Source organism: Rhinatrema bivittatum, chromosome 1 (genome assembly GCF_901001135.1).
Source record: "Rhinatrema bivittatum chromosome 1, aRhiBiv1.1, whole genome shotgun sequence".
In the NCBI taxonomy this organism is placed as follows: domain Eukaryota; kingdom Metazoa; phylum Chordata; class Amphibia; order Gymnophiona; family Rhinatrematidae; genus Rhinatrema; species Rhinatrema bivittatum.
The window spans coordinates 720,899,204-720,918,117 of record NC_042615.1 but is presented as its reverse complement, the minus strand read 5'-3'; the positions used below and the strand labels follow the sequence as shown (position 1 = coordinate 720,918,117).

Below are 18,914 nucleotides of genomic sequence, written 5' to 3'. Positions count from 1 at the left end.
TGACACCACTTGGCATACCTTCTCTCCATTTGAAGGAGTAGTTATAACTGGTTAATGGCCTTCTCACTGCTATGATCATTTTGCTGAATAGCTGCTGAAAGAGTTAAGCCTTGTAAGATCTTGTGTTCAACATCCAGGCCGTCAGATTACTCCTGGGGGAATTTTGCACAAAAACATTTAAAATTCTGTGCACAAAAACTTAAACTTCTGCAAACTTTATATTGGTCAAAATAATTTACATAACAATCTTTAAGTAATTATATTTTAAATTTATACAGAAAAAAGTTATTAGAGATGCAGATTTTTAAATATTTTGAGCAGAATTTCCCTAGAAATTCACTGTAAGAGTGTCCCTTCCACTTGCTCTCTCTACTCCCCTGGCCATTTTGCCCTCTCAGGCCCCAACTCCTCCACCTGCCAGTTTCTCTCCTCTCCACCTCTAGGCTCAATCCTTTCCACTCTATCGCCAGTCCCAGAGTTTGACCCCATTCTCAGTACTGCCCTTCACACAGGCTCCCTCTGTCCCTCCCTCTAGTACACATACACACACACACCCTCATATACTGGTTCCCTCTCTCTCACACACACACATCCCCTCATATAGGATCCCTCTCTCTTGCATTCGCATATACACGTTCCCTTTCTCTCTCACACATACATCCTCACACAGGCTACCTATGTCTCTCTCTCATGCACCCCTTCACACAGGCTCTGTCTCACACATACACAACCCCTTTCACACAGGCTAGCACCCTGACATACACACCAGCTCCTAATCTCTCACACACATACACACTCCTTCACAATCTCCTCATATAGGCTTCTTCTGGCACCCACACTCAAGCATCCCCCCCCCCTCCGACTCTCTCACCTCCCATCCTCCCCTCTCCTCTCACACCCCTTCCCCTCTCTCCACACACACACACACACATTCATGCTCACCGGGGCCTTCACCTTCGCTGCGAGCAGAGCGCGTCCCGTGGCATACAGGAGCCTTCATCTTCGTCACGAACTGTGTACCAGGGCCTTCATCTTTGTGCGCTCTGTTCGCAACATACTGGGGTCTCCTCTGCCATTTTCTGCACAAATTCTATGCTCCACAGTAGCGCAGAATTCCCCCAAGACTATCAGGTGGAGGGAGGAGTGTAGGGGATTAAGAAGGGAGCCCCTCCTGAGTCAAGAGATCTGGGTCCTGAGCAAGATCTAATGGATTGCTTTTGGAGTACTGTACCAGATAAGTAAACCAGGGCTGTCTCAGCCATGCGGGCGGTATGAGAATTATGCGAGCTCTGTCCTGAATCATCTTCTTAACTGTTCTTGAGATGAGAGAAATTGGAGGAAATGCATACAGAGGACCCCTCGACCACGACATCAGGAAGACATTCTGTATCCTTCTGAGTTGGCTTGGACAAACTGAACAGAACTGAGGTACTTTCCGATTTTGCTCTGTGGTGAAGAGATCTATGCAAGGTCAACCCCAGTGCAGAAAGATTTGGTTTGCTACTGATGAGTTGAAACACTCTGCTGAGACGGTTGGCTAACATATTCGCTACTCCTGCTAAGTATGTGGCTCTCAAGGTTATTGAGCTGAGGGCCCATTCTCAGATCCAAACTGCCACTCTGCAAAGGTTCCAGGATCCTGATTCGCCCTGCTTTTTCATATAAAACATGGCTACTTGATTGTCCGTATGAATCATGAGGGCATGACCTTGCAGTAAATGTTTAAAGGCCACTATATCATATCTCCTGGCTCCGAGTACCAGGAGATTTATCTGGTAAGCTAGTTCGTCTTGTGACCACCGACAGTCTTGTAATGGAGAAGGTACGCTTCCCAACCCTGCGTAGAAGCATCTCTGGGGAGGACTAGGGTGTGGACTGGGTCTCGAAGAGGTGCTCCTACAGTTAGGACTTCCGGATCTAACCACCAAATGTCCTTCTGCATGGAGTTTGATAAAGTTATTATGTGCACGTTGGTTGAAGATATTGGGTCCATTGTGATTTCAAGCCCTACTGGAGGCACCGCATCTGCAGGCGAGTGTGAGATACTACATAGATGACCCAATAGTACCAAGATTTGGTGGGCAGTGACCCTCAATCTGTAGAGCAACTCTGTGCACAAATTATGAATCCGCTCAATCCTCTCCTGGGGAAGGAAGGCACAACATTGGACAGAGTTTACTCTGGCTCCTATGAACTATAGAATCTGAGTCGGTTTGAGAACAGACTTCTCGTAGTTGATAAGGAATCCTAGAGACTCCAGACAAGAATCTGTAGATTCTATTGGCTGACATAGGGATATTTGGTCAGGGGAAACTATCAGCCATTCATCCAGATAAAGAAACAGGTGGATCCCCTGACACCTGAGGTGAGCCACAGCCAGATATTTGGTGAAGTCTCTGGGAGCCATGGATAGACCAAAGGGTAGAACCTTGTATTGGTAATGCTTGGAATTCACTTGGAAGCACATGAACCGCCAACAAGTGGGGTTTTTCGGAATATGGGTGTAGGTATCCTTTAGGTACAACGAACACATCCAATCATTCTCCTGAGTGAACTGAAGAACTAACTTGAGGGATGTCATCTTGAATTTCTCCTTCTGAAGGTATTTGTTTAGGGAAGTAAATCCAGAATAGGTCAGAGATCCCCTGAGCGTTTTGGAATAAGAAAATATTGGGAGTAGTGTCCTGTGTTGATTTGGTGCATGGGCACCAACTGAATGGCCTGTTGCTGGAGTAAGGCCTGGATCTCTGTTCCAGAAGAGGTGACTCAGAAGCATCCTTTAACTGGGAGTTGTGATAATATATCCAGTAAGTGGTCCACACTGTGCGTGGAGCGAGATGGAGATCTGTGCTTGTGTTGATGTGGACTCTGGATAGGCCTTGATTCAGTTCTCCCAACTGGGTCTTTCACTCTGGAAGATGTATGTATCGATGAATTATTTCGATGTGTCGAAGCAGCGCTGTGCTTCGATGTGTCCACGTTGATGCACCGTAGGGTGCAGCGCAATTTGTGGCAAGACTTTTTGCGTCGACTTACGTGCTAAAGTCTGTGCCAATTCCACATGGCAATAGCGGTGTATTTCCTTCTCCGATGCCTTTTTGGATGCATCTTGACCTTTGGAAGTGGATGCATACACTTTATCCTTGCGTCGATCCTTCAATGGTGCTGACGACTAACTTGCTTCAGGACGCTTCGATTTGGGCTTTTTAGGTGCGCAGTGACTTCAGGCCCTGTCGCAGCTGGTTGTTTTTTTACCTTTTGGTTCCACCAATGAGGACCTCATGGCCACATCATGAGGAGTAGACTTCGGTCCTGGGGACGAATGGACCGAGCACCTTGGTGAGGGTGCATAACTTCTAGAGGCTTAAAAAACCCTTTCCCAGTCTCGAAGACTGGCTATTTTCACCATTCTCTGTGCCCTTGGAGAGACATGCGGCCGCAGTCTATACAACGCCTGGTCATGGTCCAGGCTGAGGCAGATATAACTAATTATGACTGTCTGCGACTGACAATACTTAAACCCAGATTTTTTTTTAAGACATGCTAGCACTGAAAAGTGCTGTTTGGGGATCGCTAGCTCGAAAGTAAAAAAAATCTGAGAGAATTGAAGAGACAATGGAGAATCTAAGAAACACATCCATGCCTGAGCGCAGAAAAAAACGAAACGAAGAGACCGGTGATGCACTACTTGCGGAAAGTGTAGCGCAGGCGCAGCAGATCAAAACTTTAATCGAGGAAAAGACTATGTCTGTAAGAGCATGTTGGTGACGTCACCCAAATAGCATGGCTAATTCAGCCTGCTTATAATTGGGAAAATAGAAAAATGTCTCTCCCTCTCATCATTCACTGGCTCCCTTGATCTTCTATTTCTAATCAGATCCTCCTGTCTCAATCTCTGACTTCCCCCTAAATGATAATCTAACCCTATACTTCCCACCCTTTGAACATTTGCTAAGGAGAACTGGTCATGACTAAGTTATAGCAGCAGCCAGTAGTGGGAGGTCAACTCAGTGGGCATTTGAATATGTTGAGGTCATCATTCAGAGAGCTGGTAAGTGGAAAATTTAACCAGGTAAACTGATGCAGATAACTTGATGCAGATAACTTTTCACAGATATTCAGCAGAACTTAACCAGGTATGTTATGCACATAACTTTACCCGTTTAAAATCAGGACTGCTATTTTCTGATTAGATTTGTGCACATAACATTAGGTAGAGTGTGCAAACTATGGAGCTGATGCAATACCATGCACAGCGGCTACCGCACGGATTAACACATGATTGGATGTGCATCCATAAACCCCGATGCAATACGGGGATTAGCACTTCCAAAAATGGCATCCAAATCACCATGTAGCTAATAGCGCTCATCACATGTAAATTCCATGTAGATGAAGCTATTAGCTAATCTCCGCAATGCAAAATGTTTCCCGAGCAGCCAATGCACCCATTGCAACGCGGCAAATTTTACGCCAGCCTGGGGCTGGTGTAAAGATATGCCATGCTCAAGGGCGCATTGAAAAAAAAAAGAAAAATCCTGTTTTCTGTGATTCCTCCTAATAGTATCATAGTGATACTAAGTAGAAGGAATCAAATAAAGCAGATTTAGTTGAAAAAAAAACAAACCAAATTCTAGATGCTCAATACACATGGTCCAGGCTGCGTATCTTGTGCATGTCTAAGCCGGTAGTGGGAGAAAATGGACGCTCGTAGTTTAAGTGTCCGTTTTCCCAGCCCGCTTGATAAAGAGTGCTAGGGACACACACATTTTCCCTAGTGCCTCCTTTTTTGCACGACCCCTAATTTAAATATTGCATCGCGCACCCAGGAGAGGTAGCTGGGTGCGCATTAGGAAAACGGATGCTCAACACTGAGTGCCGGTTTTCTGCACAGAAATATTGCATCGGCCCCCTTGTGCACTTCACTGGCTAAAACTTTAGCCCTGCCTCAGAACATTTCTGTCAACAATCTTTTTGGAGTGCACAAAATTTAAGCGGTTGAAGGAGGAGGTGGGGGAGAATATTCTACACTTAGAAATTAATCCAAGGGTGTATTTGTACTGGGCTTCAAAGGGATTTAATACAGCTACTTTCACTGTACTAATGAGGAATCATTCATGGTCAACTAATTGTGTTTGCCCAACAGCATACTTACCTAGCCTTTGGTTAATGGACCTGTGAGCTCTCTCATACAATTTCAGGCAAACACATTGGGTTCACCTTTCAAAATAAGGCTAAGGAATAAAGTTATACCAGACTAATGAAATTTCTGAAAAGATCCATGAGCAGCTCTCACGCAAGCCTATAATGCCAAGCAAACTATGAACATTTCAGAATGCATCCACTATAATATCCATTTAATAGGAACCCTGTATCACAGATTGCTTCAAGACTTGAGAATACATGTTAGCCTTTGCAATGAAAGGTAAATCATGTGTTGAACCAGAAATAAGACAAACATGTTCACATAAAATATTAAGTCCTACTATGCTATACTGCAAGGATGGTCAGGTAAACATACCTATTTCATCAGGAATGTACTTTCCGTGACAGGCTGGGATTTCTGCCTGGTACAGCTTGCCAACCATTATTTCCTGTGGGGAAAAAAAGTTGTATCTAAATTTTTTTCATTTTAAAATGTATTTACCACAAAGCTCTGACACTGCTATAACATTACTGTCAAGATAGCAAATAAAACCTTTGCATTACCTTCCTCAAGTCTTCAGATGAATTGCCATTCTCTGCCTCCACATCTTCACCCTCAGACTCTCTCTCTCCATCACAAGCAGTGTTTGCTTCACAGTTCAAAAGGAAAAACAAGTTACTCATTTTGTTTAGCTATGTCTTGAATTCTACCTGTTGCAGTAGAAGTTCTGTTAAAGTCACAGGATTTGTACCTTTCCTTACTTTTGATAACTGAATTGCACAAATCTTTCTCATTTTAGACATACGATACAAAAAAGAATGCAACTGTTTTGCCAGAAAGAAAAATGTATGTTCAGAATACCTCAAAGTTCAATAAATAATTGCATTTTTAAAATTCTACAAAAAATTCTATTTCATCTTGAACTGCAAAATTCTTGTAATTTTATTAATTTTTGTCCCTAAACATATTGCTTGTTTAGATCCCTTATTGCAATCCATTATTTAGGGGAAAAAAGTAATCAGATTACAAGTTAGTCACTGCAACTACTTTATTCAGCGACCCTTTCTGGAATGCATCAAGCTGGGAACCACGTGGAATCCAGATAACTTCATTCTAAAGCCACTTTGAACTATATGACATTACAGGAGGACCTTGCAAGAGTGGAAGATTGTGCATCTAAATGGCAGATGAAATTTAATGTGGACAAGTGAAGGTGTTGCACATAGGGAAAAATAACCCTTGCTGTAGTTACACGATATTAGGTTCCATATTAGGAACTACCACCCAGGAAAAAGATCTAGGCATCATAGTGGATAATACTTTAAAATCATCTGCTCAGTATGCTGCAGCAGTCAAAAAAGCAAACAATGTTAGGAATTATTAGGAAGGGAATGGTTAATAAAACGGAAAATGTCATAATGCCTCTGTATCGCTCCATGGTGAGACCGCACCTTGAATACTGTGTACAATTCTGGTCGCCGCATCTCAAAAAAGATATAGTTGCGATGGAGAAGGTACAGAGAAGGGCAACCAAAATGATAAATGGGATGGAACAGCTCCCCTATGAGAAAAGGCTGAAGAGGTTAGGGCTGTTCAAGCTTGAAGAAGAGACAGCTGAAGGGGGATATGATAGAGGTCTTTAAGATCATGAGAGGTCTTGAACGAGTAGATGTGAATCGGTTATTTACACTTTCAAATAATAGAAGGAGGACTAGGGGGCATTCCATGAAGTTAGCAAGTAACATTTAAGACTAATCGGAGAAAATTCTTTTTCACTCAACGCACAATAAATTTGTTGTCAGAGGATGTGGTTAGTGCAGTTAGTGTAGCTGGGTTCAAAAAAGGTTTGGAGGAGAAGTCTATTAACGGCTATTAATCAAGTTTACTTAGGGAATAGCCACTGCTATTAATTGCATCAGTAGCATGGGATCTTCTTAGTGTTTGGGTAATTGCCAGGTTCTTGTGGCCTGGTTTGGCCTCTGTTGGAAACAGGATGCTGGGCTTGATGGACCCTTGGTCTGACCCAGCATGGCAATTTCTTATGTTCATATGATCTCGCAGTCCTCACACCAGGCTTCGAATACTCTCCATATTCGAATGTAAGTTAGTGATGTGGAGAACTTGTGTGCTCAGAGCAAGGTATCAATAACTGCCTTAGAGTATATGCTTCTTTTCAGGCGAGTCCTCTCAAGGGCCAGACCGTAAGAGAGAATCGAGTCGGGTCTTCGTGGAGGATCGGTCCTTGCCGGAGAAGGCCCCTGTGTGGAGGAAGGCACAGAGGGTTCCCCGCAAGAAGTCTTCGCATGTCTGCGTACCATGGCCTTCTTGGCCAGTCCGGGGCCACTAGAAGTATTAGTCCCCTGTGGTGTTCTATCTTGCAGATGATCCCGCCCAGTAGTGGCCATGGGGGAAAAGCGTACAGCAGGTCTTCCTGTGGCCAGGTCTGGATGAGGACGTCAATTCCCCAGGATTGTGGTTCTCGTCTGCGGCTGAAGAACTTGGGAACTTGGGTGTTGGACTGGGTTGCCAGTAGATCCATGGCTGGGTTTCCCCAGCGGTTTACTATCAACTGGAAGGCTGTGGTCGACAGCGTCCATTCCCCTGGGTCTATTTATTTATTTATTTATTTACGATTCTTATATACCGCACAATGGGTAGGGGACTATCTGTCTAGGCGGTTTACATATTATTACATACACAAGCAATGTTACACATTAACAAACAGATCATAAAATCATATACAAACACATTAAAATTCATAAAATAATCAAATAAATTACCAAGGTCATGTAATGTAATAAACTTAATATATATTGTATGCATGAGTGAAGAGGTGAGTTTTTAACAGTTTCTTAAATTCTATACGGATAGCTGTCAGACGGATATGTTCAGGCAATGAGTTCCACAGTAGTGGACCGGCAACAGAGAATGCTCGTTTACGGGTTAGTGCTAAACTTACGGATTTTACTGTAGGTACTTCAAGAATGCATTTATCAAGAGAACGGAGCTGTCTAGAAGGTCTGTAAATTCGTAGTAGTGAGCATAGCCAGATGGAATTAGTATTGTAGAGTAGATTGTGTATAGTAGACAGAATTTTGTAAGTGATACGGTATGAAATTGGTAGCCAGTGCAGATGTTGTAGAACTGGGGTAATGTGATCTGTCCGGGGTGTATTGTATAACATGCGAGCGGCTGTATTTTGTATCAATTGTAAAGGTCGTATAGTTGCTTGTGGTAAACCAAGATAGAGAGCGTTACAATAGTCTAGTGAAGATAGAATTAATGCCTGGGTAATCAGTCGAAAGTCGTTCGGAAGAAGGAGTGGTTTGAGTTTCTTTATCATATATATTTTGTAGAAAGATTTTTTTACGAGTTCGGATATATGATCGGTCATTGTCAGTTTTGAATATCATTACACCTAGATTTTTTGCATGAGGTTTTATATTGATGAGTTGGTTCTAGAAAGTGAAAGTTGGTGGGGGTCGGTCAGCTGAATCGGGTACAGTAGATAAGTAGATTAATTCTGTTTTACTTGTGTTTAATTTGAGTCTATTGTGGGAAAGCCATGTTTTTATTGTGGATAGATATAAATGTAATAAAGAAAAAGTTTTTGACCAGGAATAAGTGAAAGGTATGATGAATTGTATATCGTCTGCATAAATTTTGAAGTTGAGGTCTAGTCCGGCAAGCAGGCGACAGAGAGGTAGTAAGTAAAGATTAAATAGAAAAGCTGAAAGTGCGGAGCCTTGTGGTACTCCTGTCTTGGTAGAGTACCAGTCAGAATAATAGGGACCGACAGTGATTCTTTGTTTACGGTTGGTTAAAAAGGAGGAGAACCATTGTAGTGCAAGATCTGTAATGCCAATCTGAGATAGTGTAGCAAGTAAAATGTCATGGTTTAGCGTATCAAACGCGGCTGAGATATCGAGTAGTACCAGTATATAATTGGAGTTGGAATCAAAGCCTCTGATAATTGAATCGAAAGATGATATTAACAAAGAGAGGGTCTAGGCCCTCTCTGCTGAGGTAGTCCGCAGAGACATTGTTTTTTCCCACGATGTGGGCAGCTGAGATCCCTTGCAGGTTTGTTTCCGCCCACGCCATGACGGGGCCTATTTCCAGGGACATCTGTTGGCTTCTGGTTCCTCCCTGGCGGTTGATGTAGGCAACTGTTGTGGCGTTGTCCGACATGACTGACAGACTCGCCCCGGAGTCTGTGGCGAATCGTAGACAGGCTAGTCTGACTGCTTGGGCTTCCAGTCGGTTTGTGTTCCATCCCGCCTCTTCCTTGTCCCATTGTCCCTGAGCCGTCAGTTCCTGGCAGTGGGCTCCCATCTGTGGTGAGGAAGATCCAGTTCGGTGGGGATAGTTTTACTCCCTTGCTCAGATGTCTTCCTGTAGCCACCACTGGAGCTGGGTCCGAACCTCTGCCGATAGCTGGAGGTGAATGGAGTAGTTCTGGGACGTTGGGTTCCATCGTGACAGTGGGGAATGTTGTAGTGGGCGCATGTGGGCCCTTGCCCATGGAACGACTTCTAGGGTTGATGTCATGAGCCCAAGGACTTGGAGATAGTCCCATACCTTGGGGCGAGCATAGTTCAACAGTTTTCGCAGCTGACCCATCAGTTTCCTTCTCCTTGGAGGGGGAAGGACAACCTTGTCTTGCTTGGTGTCGAACCAGACTCCCAGGTACTCTAGTGATTGGGAGGGCTGCAGGCAGCTCTTGGTTGTGTTGACAACCCACCCGAGACTCTGCAGTAGATTCTTGACTCTGGTGGTCACCTGGTAACTTTCCACTGGAGATTTTGCCCTGATCAGCCAATCATCCAGATAAGGATGTACGAGGGTTCCTACTTTCCTCAGTGTTGCCGCCACTACCACCATGATTCTGGTGAAGGTCCGAGGAGCAGCGCCTGGAACTGGTAATGATGGTCCAGTATCGCAAAGCGTAGGAAGCGCTGATGGTCGTGATGGACCGGGATGTGGAGATAGGCTTTGGATAGATCCAGTGAAGTCAGGAATTCTCCCAGCTGTACTGCCCTTATGACTGAGCGTAGGGTTTCCATGCGGAAGTGTGGTACCCTCAGGTGATTGACTGTCTTGAGGTCCAGGATGGGCAGGAATGTTCCTTCCTTCTTGGGAACGATAAAATAGATGGAGTAGTGACCGGTATTTTGTTGGTGCGTGGGTATCGGGGTTATCGCCTTTAGGCTGAGTAGCTTTGTCAGTGTGGTTTCCACTGCCATCCTCTTGGAGAGGGAGTGGCACGGTGATCTCACAAATTTGTCTGGAGGGATGCTGTGGAAGTCTAGATAGTATCCCTCTCAAATAATGGTTAGGATCCACTTGTCTGACGTTATCTCGACCCATCTTTGGTAAAAGAGGGTAAGTCTGCCCCCTATGACTTCTTCCTGTGGATGGGTCTGTTGATTCTCATTGTGGGGTGCGGCCAGAGCTTGTACCGGAGGCCTGCTCCCCTCTTGTTGTGTCTGTTCCGAAAGGACTGGCCCTGTCTGCAGGGCAAGGTGCTTGGTAGTATGTATTCTTGTACGGTCTAAAGCGCTGGGCTCCTCTGCCCTTGGTTCTTCGGGGGGGGGGAGGAGCACTGGTTTCTTTTGTTCCTATCCTCCGGTAGACAAGGTACTGGAGATTCCCCCATTTGTTGGCTAACTTCTCCGATTCACTTCCGAACAAGAGGGATCCTTTAAAAGGCATTCTCATGAGGTTCGCTTTCGAGGTCACGTCGGCTGACCAATTTCGGAGCCATAGTTGTCTTTTGGCTGCCACTATGGAGACACCCCTGGCTGAGGTGCGCACTAGGTCTGAGGTCGCATCCGTGAGGAAGGATATCGCCGGCTCCAAGGTTTCAGCGGACGTGGTTGCGTCTCTGGAGAGAAGCAAGCAGGCACGTGTCACCATGGCACAGCAGGAAGCAATCTGAAGGGTCATAGCTGCTACATCAAAGGACTGTTTCAGGATGGATTCCTGACGTCTGTCCTGGGCATCTTTGAGTGCTGCTCCTCCTTCGACTGAGATGATCGTGCGCTTTAAGATTAGGCAGACCATGGCATCTACTTTTGGGAACCGTAGGAGTTCCTTGGCCTGGGTTCCAGGGGGTATAGGGCTTCTAAGGCCCGTCCTCCTTTGAAGCTGGCCTCTGGGGTGTTCCATTCCAGGTCAATCAGTTGCTGTATGGCCTGCAACATTGGGAACTAGCATGAGGCCTGACAAAGGGATACCAAAATGGGGTTTGTCTTTGGTTCCGCTGTGGTACTCCTGCCTGGAATGGCCGGCGTCTTCAGGGTCAGGGACACAAGAGCTGGTAACTTGTCTTTGGAGAAGAATCGCAGCATGGTTCGGTATGGTTCCATCCCTGGAGAGATTTCCCCTTCCTCCAGGGAGTCAGTCTCGTCCCCCGAGGTGTCTGTATCCCCTGAAGGGAGGCTCTTGCTTAGATGGGGCACGTCTCGAGAGGTCCGAGAGGTGCTTGGAAGGTCTTGTGCTTCTGGTGGAGGCTGGGACTGTGTCGCAGGCAGTACAGATTGCGCCTGGACAAAGGTTTGCAGCCCTTTGAAGAATTCCACCCAGGAAAAGGTCCCTGGGTCCATATTGAATTCAGGCGTGGTTATGGTGGAGGCCCCGGAGGTACCCTCCTGTGTAGGTGCCGAGTCGGAGATACAGAGGTCCGGGGTACTATCATTAGTGGGACCCGGATCCCTCTACTGGCTGTAGGGGGCCTTGCTTAAGTTCCCCCTGGGCCTCTTCGCACTGCTGGCATAGGGCGGAGGCCACTTCGGGTTGCACAGCTCTCAGGTGGCAGGCTGGGCAGAGGGCTTATCCCTTGGCTTTCTTGGCCAGCGGTGCCATGATTTGTGCACGTGGAGTGGCTTAAAACTCGTCTGTGCACGTTGGTATGCGTGCTGGGAGGCTTAGTTGTGCGTGCAGGATGCTCAAGATGTGCGTGAAGGCTATAAGTTGTGCGCCTGGCTGAGATGTGCGCGCCGCTGTGCGCACAGCAAAATTTGTGCGCTCGGGCTGTTTATGCGTGCGCCGCTCAGTTGAACGGACAATGCAGCAGTCAAGGAGGGGAAATGGTGCCGATGACCACGTGGACAAGATGGCGACACCCCCTGGAGGATCTCCACGAGTGTGGACCCTCGCACCGGATTGGGGTCTAACCCAGACGGGGCTGCTCAACCCGAATTAACAGACGCCGGAAAGGACAATCTATTCGGAAAATCGAGCCTCGGAGACCGCAGACTTTAAGAGAGGTTTCTACCTTACCTGGTCTCGGCGTTTCCCGGTTTCATGCCGAGCGGTCTCCGGCTGCGGCGGGAGAGGGAGTTACCTTCACCGCCGTGCACCCTCTGCCTCTCAGCCACCCTGGGGGCTAAGTTCATGCCGGGAGCCGGCTACCGGACAGAGGCTTGCCTCTGAAGGATCTCGGAAATCACCTCAGGAATTCTCAACTGGGGGAGGGACTGTTGGGTATCACCGCAGGAGAGCAGGGCTTATCTTGTGGCGGTAAGTTTTCTTTCTTCTTTGGTTTAAAATTTCTAACACTCTTCTAGTGTGTGTAGTGTCCCTATCTGCTTAGGAGACAGAGAAATACTGACGAGCTAGGCTTCCTGCAGAGGTATATGTAGGCTGACATCAGCTTTGAAATCTGACTCGGTCTCCCATCTGCTATCGGGAGTACACAACACCCATTGGTCCTGAGTCCATCTGGCTACATGCTAGGAAAGAGGCCACTTTAGCCAAAAATCTTCATTCAAAACTTGGAAGAAGGATCCAACAGACAAAAATAGGATAAAGCATAAGCGTTGGCAAGTTAAATGTAAGACACTGATAAGACAGGCTAAGAGAGAATTTGAAAAGAAGTTGGCCATAGAGGCAAAAACGTACAGTAAAAACTTTAAAAAATATATCCGAAGCAGAAAGCCTGCAATGGAGTCAGTTGAACAGTTAGATGATCAAGGGGTTAAAGGGAAACTTAGGCCATCACGGAAAGATTAAACAATTTCTTTGCTTCGGAGTTTACTAAAGAGGATGATGGGGAGATACCTGTTCCAGAGAAGGTTTTCATGGGTAATGATTAAGATAGACTGAACCAAATCACGGTAAACCTAGATGTGGTAGGCCTGACTGACAAACTGAAGAGTAGTAAATCACCTGGACTATATGGTGTACACCCCAGGGTTCAGAAGGAAATCAAAAATGAAATTTCAGATCTATTAGTAAAAATTAGTAACCTATCATTAAAATCATCCATTGTACCTGAAGACTGGAGGGGTGGCTAATGTAACCCCAATATTTAAAAAGCGCTCCAGGGGCAATCCAGGAAACTACAGACCAGTTAGCCTGACTTCAGTGCCAGGAAAAATAGTGGAAATCACAGAACACATAGAAAGATATGGTTTAATGGAACAAAGTCAGCATGGCTTTACTCAAGGTAAGTCTTGCCTCACAAATCTGCTTCACTTTTTTGAAGGGGATAAACATGTAGATAAAGGTGAACTGGTAAATGTGGTGTATTTGGATTTTCAGAAGACATTTGACAAAGTTCCTCATGAGAGGCTTCTAGGAAAAGTAAAAAGTCATGGGATAGGTGGCAATGTCCTTTCATGGATTACAAACTGGTTAAAAGACAGGAAACAGAGTAGGATTAAATGGACAATTTTCTCAGTGGAGGGGGGTGGGCAGTGGAGTGCCTCAGGGATCTGTACTAGGACCTGTGCTTTTCAATATATTTATAAATTATCTGGAAAGGAATACGAGTAAGGTAATCAAATTTGCAGATGATACAAAATTATTCAGTGTAGTTAAATAACAAGCAGGCTGATTCAGTATGCTGCGCTTGGCTGCGTTGAGTCCAGTGTGCCCACTCCATTGCCGTTGTAGGTTTACCCCTGCGGCGGCGGGATGCCACATCTGGGGCCCAGGCAGTGTTGGAAACTGACTCTTTTTGGGGCAGTTTGTGAGGATTTTCTACAGCCTTATCTCTGCTCTCCGAGTTTTTATTTTGGAGGAGGGTTGCAGGGAGGAGGCCCGTTTTCACTTCTTTGGGCCGCTTGGGTTCCTCTACCCGGAGAAGATTGAGCTGATCGCTGCGGAGCATATGAGCTCGATGCTCCCCATCATTTAGCTGGGCAATCCTCTGCTGCTGGGCCCTGAGGGACATTCTTCCACAGTCCCGACAGGTCACCATGTCATGGTCCAGCCCAAAGCATAAATAACAGTAGTTATGTCCGTCTGTTATGGACATAATTTTGCCACATTGGCAAAATTTGAATCCCGGTGCTTTCAGAGCCACGTTACCACTGAAAAGTGCTGTTGGGGGTTCTCGATTGTGAAGGAAAAAGTGGAAAAGAAGCAAGAGATCTTGAGAGGAGAAGAACCCGAGCCTATTGCTGCGTGGGAAAGGCGAGAACTGAGAAGAGATCATTGACCACACAGGAAGGAACTGTGCAGCAGCAAAATTTTACTAGTGCTAGGAGAAGTTCCCACCGCAGGCTGCCAGGGGGCACTCCCAGACAGCATGGCTAATTTAGCCTGCTTATCTGCAGGAAAAGCAAGTTTGCTTACCGTAAATAGCAGATGAATTAGCCATGCTGTCTCGGTAAGTCCTCCGTGCCACTAGGTGGCGGAGCTCTCTAAGATCACCCAAAGTCTTTTGGTGAGGTGTTCCTCCCTGCATACCAGCCATGCCTCCTCAAGGCTCCTCAGTCCGTGTCAAAGCAAGATGAAATGCAATGCCGAACTGTCCGGGGAGGTGGGCGGGTCAGCATAACAGATGAATTAGCCATGCTGTCTGGGAGTCACCAGCTGAAGTACTGAGCGTGTAGTTTATGTGAGTATTTATATTTAATTGAATGCTCAATACTATGTAATAGGCGAACAGTTCCTATAAGTGAGTTCAAGTAAAAGTGCTCTTGGTTAGGATTATCCGCCCCATCACTGCATCGTCTTTGGCTTGTTTGTCTAAATAATAATGAGATGTGAAAGTGTGCAGTGATGACCATGTGGCTGCTTTACAGATATCTGAGATAGGGACATTGTGAAGATGTGGACGGAGGCAGCCATCGCCCACACTTGATGGGCTTTGGGTGTGGAGTATAAGGTTTCAGAACGTTTTTGGTAGCAGAAACTTATGCAGTTGGAAATCCAGGATGATAAAGTTCGTTTAGAACCAGGAAGTCCTGGAGTGTTTGGACTGAATGAGAGGAAAAGTTGTGAATGTCTGTTGGGAGACTGAGTTAGTTTCTCATAATATGCATGTGCACGTTTGCAGTCTAATGTATGGAGGCGTCGCTCGCTGTCATTTGCGTGCAGTTTGGGATGGAAAGTTAGCAATGTTATGGTCTGATTCAAGCGAAAAAGTGGAGACCACTTTTGGAAGGAAATTAGGATGTGTACGTAGCGTCACCTTGTCGTGGTAGAATTCAAGATAAGGTGGGTAGTATACTAGTGCTTGAAGTTCACTGATTCGCCTCGCAGACGTAAGGGCGACCAAAAACAGTACCTTCCAGGACAGGTATCGAAGATGGCAGCTGTCCATTGGTTCGAATGGTGGTAACATGAGTTGTTCCAGAACTGGGTTGACATTCCATGGCACTGGTGGTTTACGTAAGGGGGGTCGTAGATGTAGAACGCCCTTCATAAAGCAAGAAATAAGAGTATGACAGGCTATTGATTCCCAGTTAAGAGGAGTGTGGTAAGCTGCTATCGCGCTAAGGTGGACTCGAATAGATGCAGTGGCCAGACCTTGAGTATAAAATAGATGGAGTTAACTTAGAAGAAGTTCCAGTGGACATGTCAGTGGGTCTGCGTTTGTTGAGTAACACCAGGATACGTAACATGCCCATTTGCGTTGGTAGTTTTGTCGTGTTGACGGTTTCCTAGATGCGATCAAAATATCTTCTTGTTGAGGTGAAATGTTCAGATTTTGGAACGAGACCCTTTCAATCTCCATGCAGTGAGATTCAGTGATGTGTGTAGTGGATGGAGCATTGATCCTCCTTGCTGGGTGAGGAGGGTCGGGGCATTCCCTGGAGGCATCAGTTTGGAAATTGATAGTTGAACTAGGTAGCTGTACCACGGTTGATGTCCTCGATGCACCTTTGTACTGTTTGGGAGATCAGTGGAATAGGAGGGAATGATTAGAGGAGGTCCTGAGACCAGTCCAGGAGAAAGGCATCTTGTGTCAGCCGGCATGCGCTGGGGTACACTGAGCAAAAAAGAATAGACTTTCTTGTTGTGTTCTGCTGCAAAGAGGTCTATTTGGGGAAGACCCCCAAATGGAGGAGTCGGTTGGCGACTCTTTGATCGAGTTCCCACTTGTGTGGGTGAAAAATTCTGCTCAACTTGTCTGCCGTGGAGTTGTTGATCCCGGGTATATATGTGGCTTGGAGGGAGTTCCCCTTGGCGTGGGCCCAGTCCAGAATCTGTATCACTTCTCTGCAAAGGTTCCATGAACCTGACCCGCCTTGCTTGTTTAAGTAAAACATTGCCACTTGATTGTTGGTATGGATCATGACAACATGGCATAATAGGGCATGTTGAAAGGCCTGGAGGGCGTATTTGATAGCCCTCAATTCCAGGAAATTTATGTGATAATTGCACTCTTGGGTGGACCACAACCCTCGAGTCTGAAGGTCAGAAAGGTAGGCTCCCCAGCCTTTGGGGGAGGTAACCGTAGTTAGAATCAGTTGATATCGTAGGGGTCTGAGAGGTGAGCCCTCTGACAATGACAGTGGGGTTAGCCACCAACGGAGGTCTATTTTCATGTTGGTCGTTAGTTGCACAGTTGTGGATAATGGATTTGGAATTGAGACCATTGGTTTTTTAGGCCCCATTGTAGATGACTGATATGTAGTCTCGTGTGTGGGACCTCATAGATGCATGCTGCCATGTGAGCCAGTAAGGTTAAGCCTTGACGGGCTGAAGTTCTGGCAAGTGGTAAGTGACTCTCTGGGCCAGGTGGTGAGAGCTAATGCTCAAGGTTGTGGCAGGAAAGCTCTGTCCTGAATGGTGTCTATAGAAGCCCCTATGAAGGTTAACGTTTGTGTTGGTTGCAGAGATGACTTTTCGTAATTTATGAGAAGACCTAGATTGTCTAGGCAGTTTATCGTTTGAAGTAAATTGTTACGTAGAAGGACTGGATTGGGGGCTATTAACAGCCAGTCATCTAGATAGGGAAATATTTGAACTCCTTGTCGACGTAAGTGAGCCACCACTACCGCTAGACATTTCATGAATACTCTTGGTGCGGAGGAGAGACCGAACGGAGAACTTTGTACTGGAAATGTCTCATCTTCGTCTGAAAACAGAGGTAAGTCCAAGAACTTGGATGCACTGGTATGTGGGTGTACGCATATTTCAGATCTATGGAGCACATCCAGTCTCCTAATTGTAGGAAGGGGAGAATGGATTTGAGAGAAGTCATTTTGAATTTCTCCTTCATTATGAATTTGTTGAGGGAACGTAGGTCTAGAATGGGGCAGAGTCCCCCCGATTTTTTGGGGATAAGGAAGTATTGTGAATAGAATTCCTTGTGGTATTGGGATGGAGGCAACTCCCGCATTCAGTGTTAATGGAGTAGCTGATGTACTTCCCGAAGGAGAATTTCCCGATGAGTTTTCTGGTGCTTGGGTAGCACTGGATGTGGTAGTGATGAAAGGGATATAAAATTGAGAGTGTATACTTCCTATATGATATTGAGGACCCATGAGTCTGATGTTATAGTGCTCCATTGAGAAAGAAAGTGGGACAGCTGTCCTCCAACTTTCTGGTCGGGTAGTGGTGGCTGTGTTAACCCTAAAAACTTTGTTGGTTTTTGGGTGGCTGAGATAAAATGGTAATGTGCAAGATGGTATTCGAAGACGAAGTTGAAGTCAACTGTTTCGGCTTCGTTTGAAGACGTGGTGGTAATACATCTGGTTCTTGAACATTAGCGTCCGGAGCCTTTGGATGACCCTCACCCAAGGGCAAAGGAACAGGTGGTAGAGCTGGATCTTCATGCCGATGAGAAGTCATAGACCGTACAGAGAGAACTTCCGAAGAAGTAAAGGAAGAAAAAAAAAAAAAAAAAAAAAGAGTCTGATCTCCATGGGGGAGATGGACTTTCTTCGAGTAAGAGCAGTAATAGTGAAGGACTTCTTCTTCTTTTGTGTCCAGTATGTTTTTTGTGTGCTACGACTGGTTGCGTCGGCAGCGTCGGTTTTACAAGCTACGCGCTGTGTTGCTTTGGCATAGATGCAGTAACCTGGGCGCGTCGATGCATCAAGTCGTAGCGTTGATGTGTCTATGTTCCTTCGGCGCTTCGGATTTTCGACGCGGTGAAGTTTCTTCGACGCGTTTATGCATCGGCGGTGCCTTGATGTCATGAGGCATCGACACATAATGTGTCCTCGGCGCATCTCCCGCGCCCTGCGTCAGTTGGATTTTTTACTTTTCTTTGAACCTGGAGGGTCCGCAGAGGTAGCCCTTTGATGGTCTTAGGCTTTGGGAGTCAACTTCGGTCCCGGAGCCGATTTAACAGAAGTTTCAGAGGGGCATACGAGTCCATTGCTCCCTCTCTTAAACGGCGATTTTTTTCAGCTCTTTGGTGCTGTGCCCGTGGGGACATGCAGCCGCAGTCCGGGCAATTAGCCTGGTCATGTCTAGGACCGAAGCATAAATAACAAAATTGATGTCTGTCTATCACAGACTATTTTTATTTATTTACTTATTTAAAAGTGTTTGTATACCGTCTTTACAAACAGTGTTT

The 18,914-nt window shown here is 45.9% G+C and overlaps 1 protein-coding gene across 1 annotated transcript in view; it reads right to left on the bottom strand.

Annotated features, from left to right (window-relative positions):
• MIER3 (MIER family member 3) overlaps positions 1-18,914 on the bottom strand; it is a 131,290-nt gene that overhangs the window by 52,109 nt on the left and 60,267 nt on the right. Inside the window, 2 exon segments of the mRNA XM_029576834.1 lie at positions 5,522-5,594; positions 5,710-5,795. Of these exon segments, the coding sequence (XP_029432694.1) occupies positions 5,522-5,594; positions 5,710-5,795 (159 nt within the window).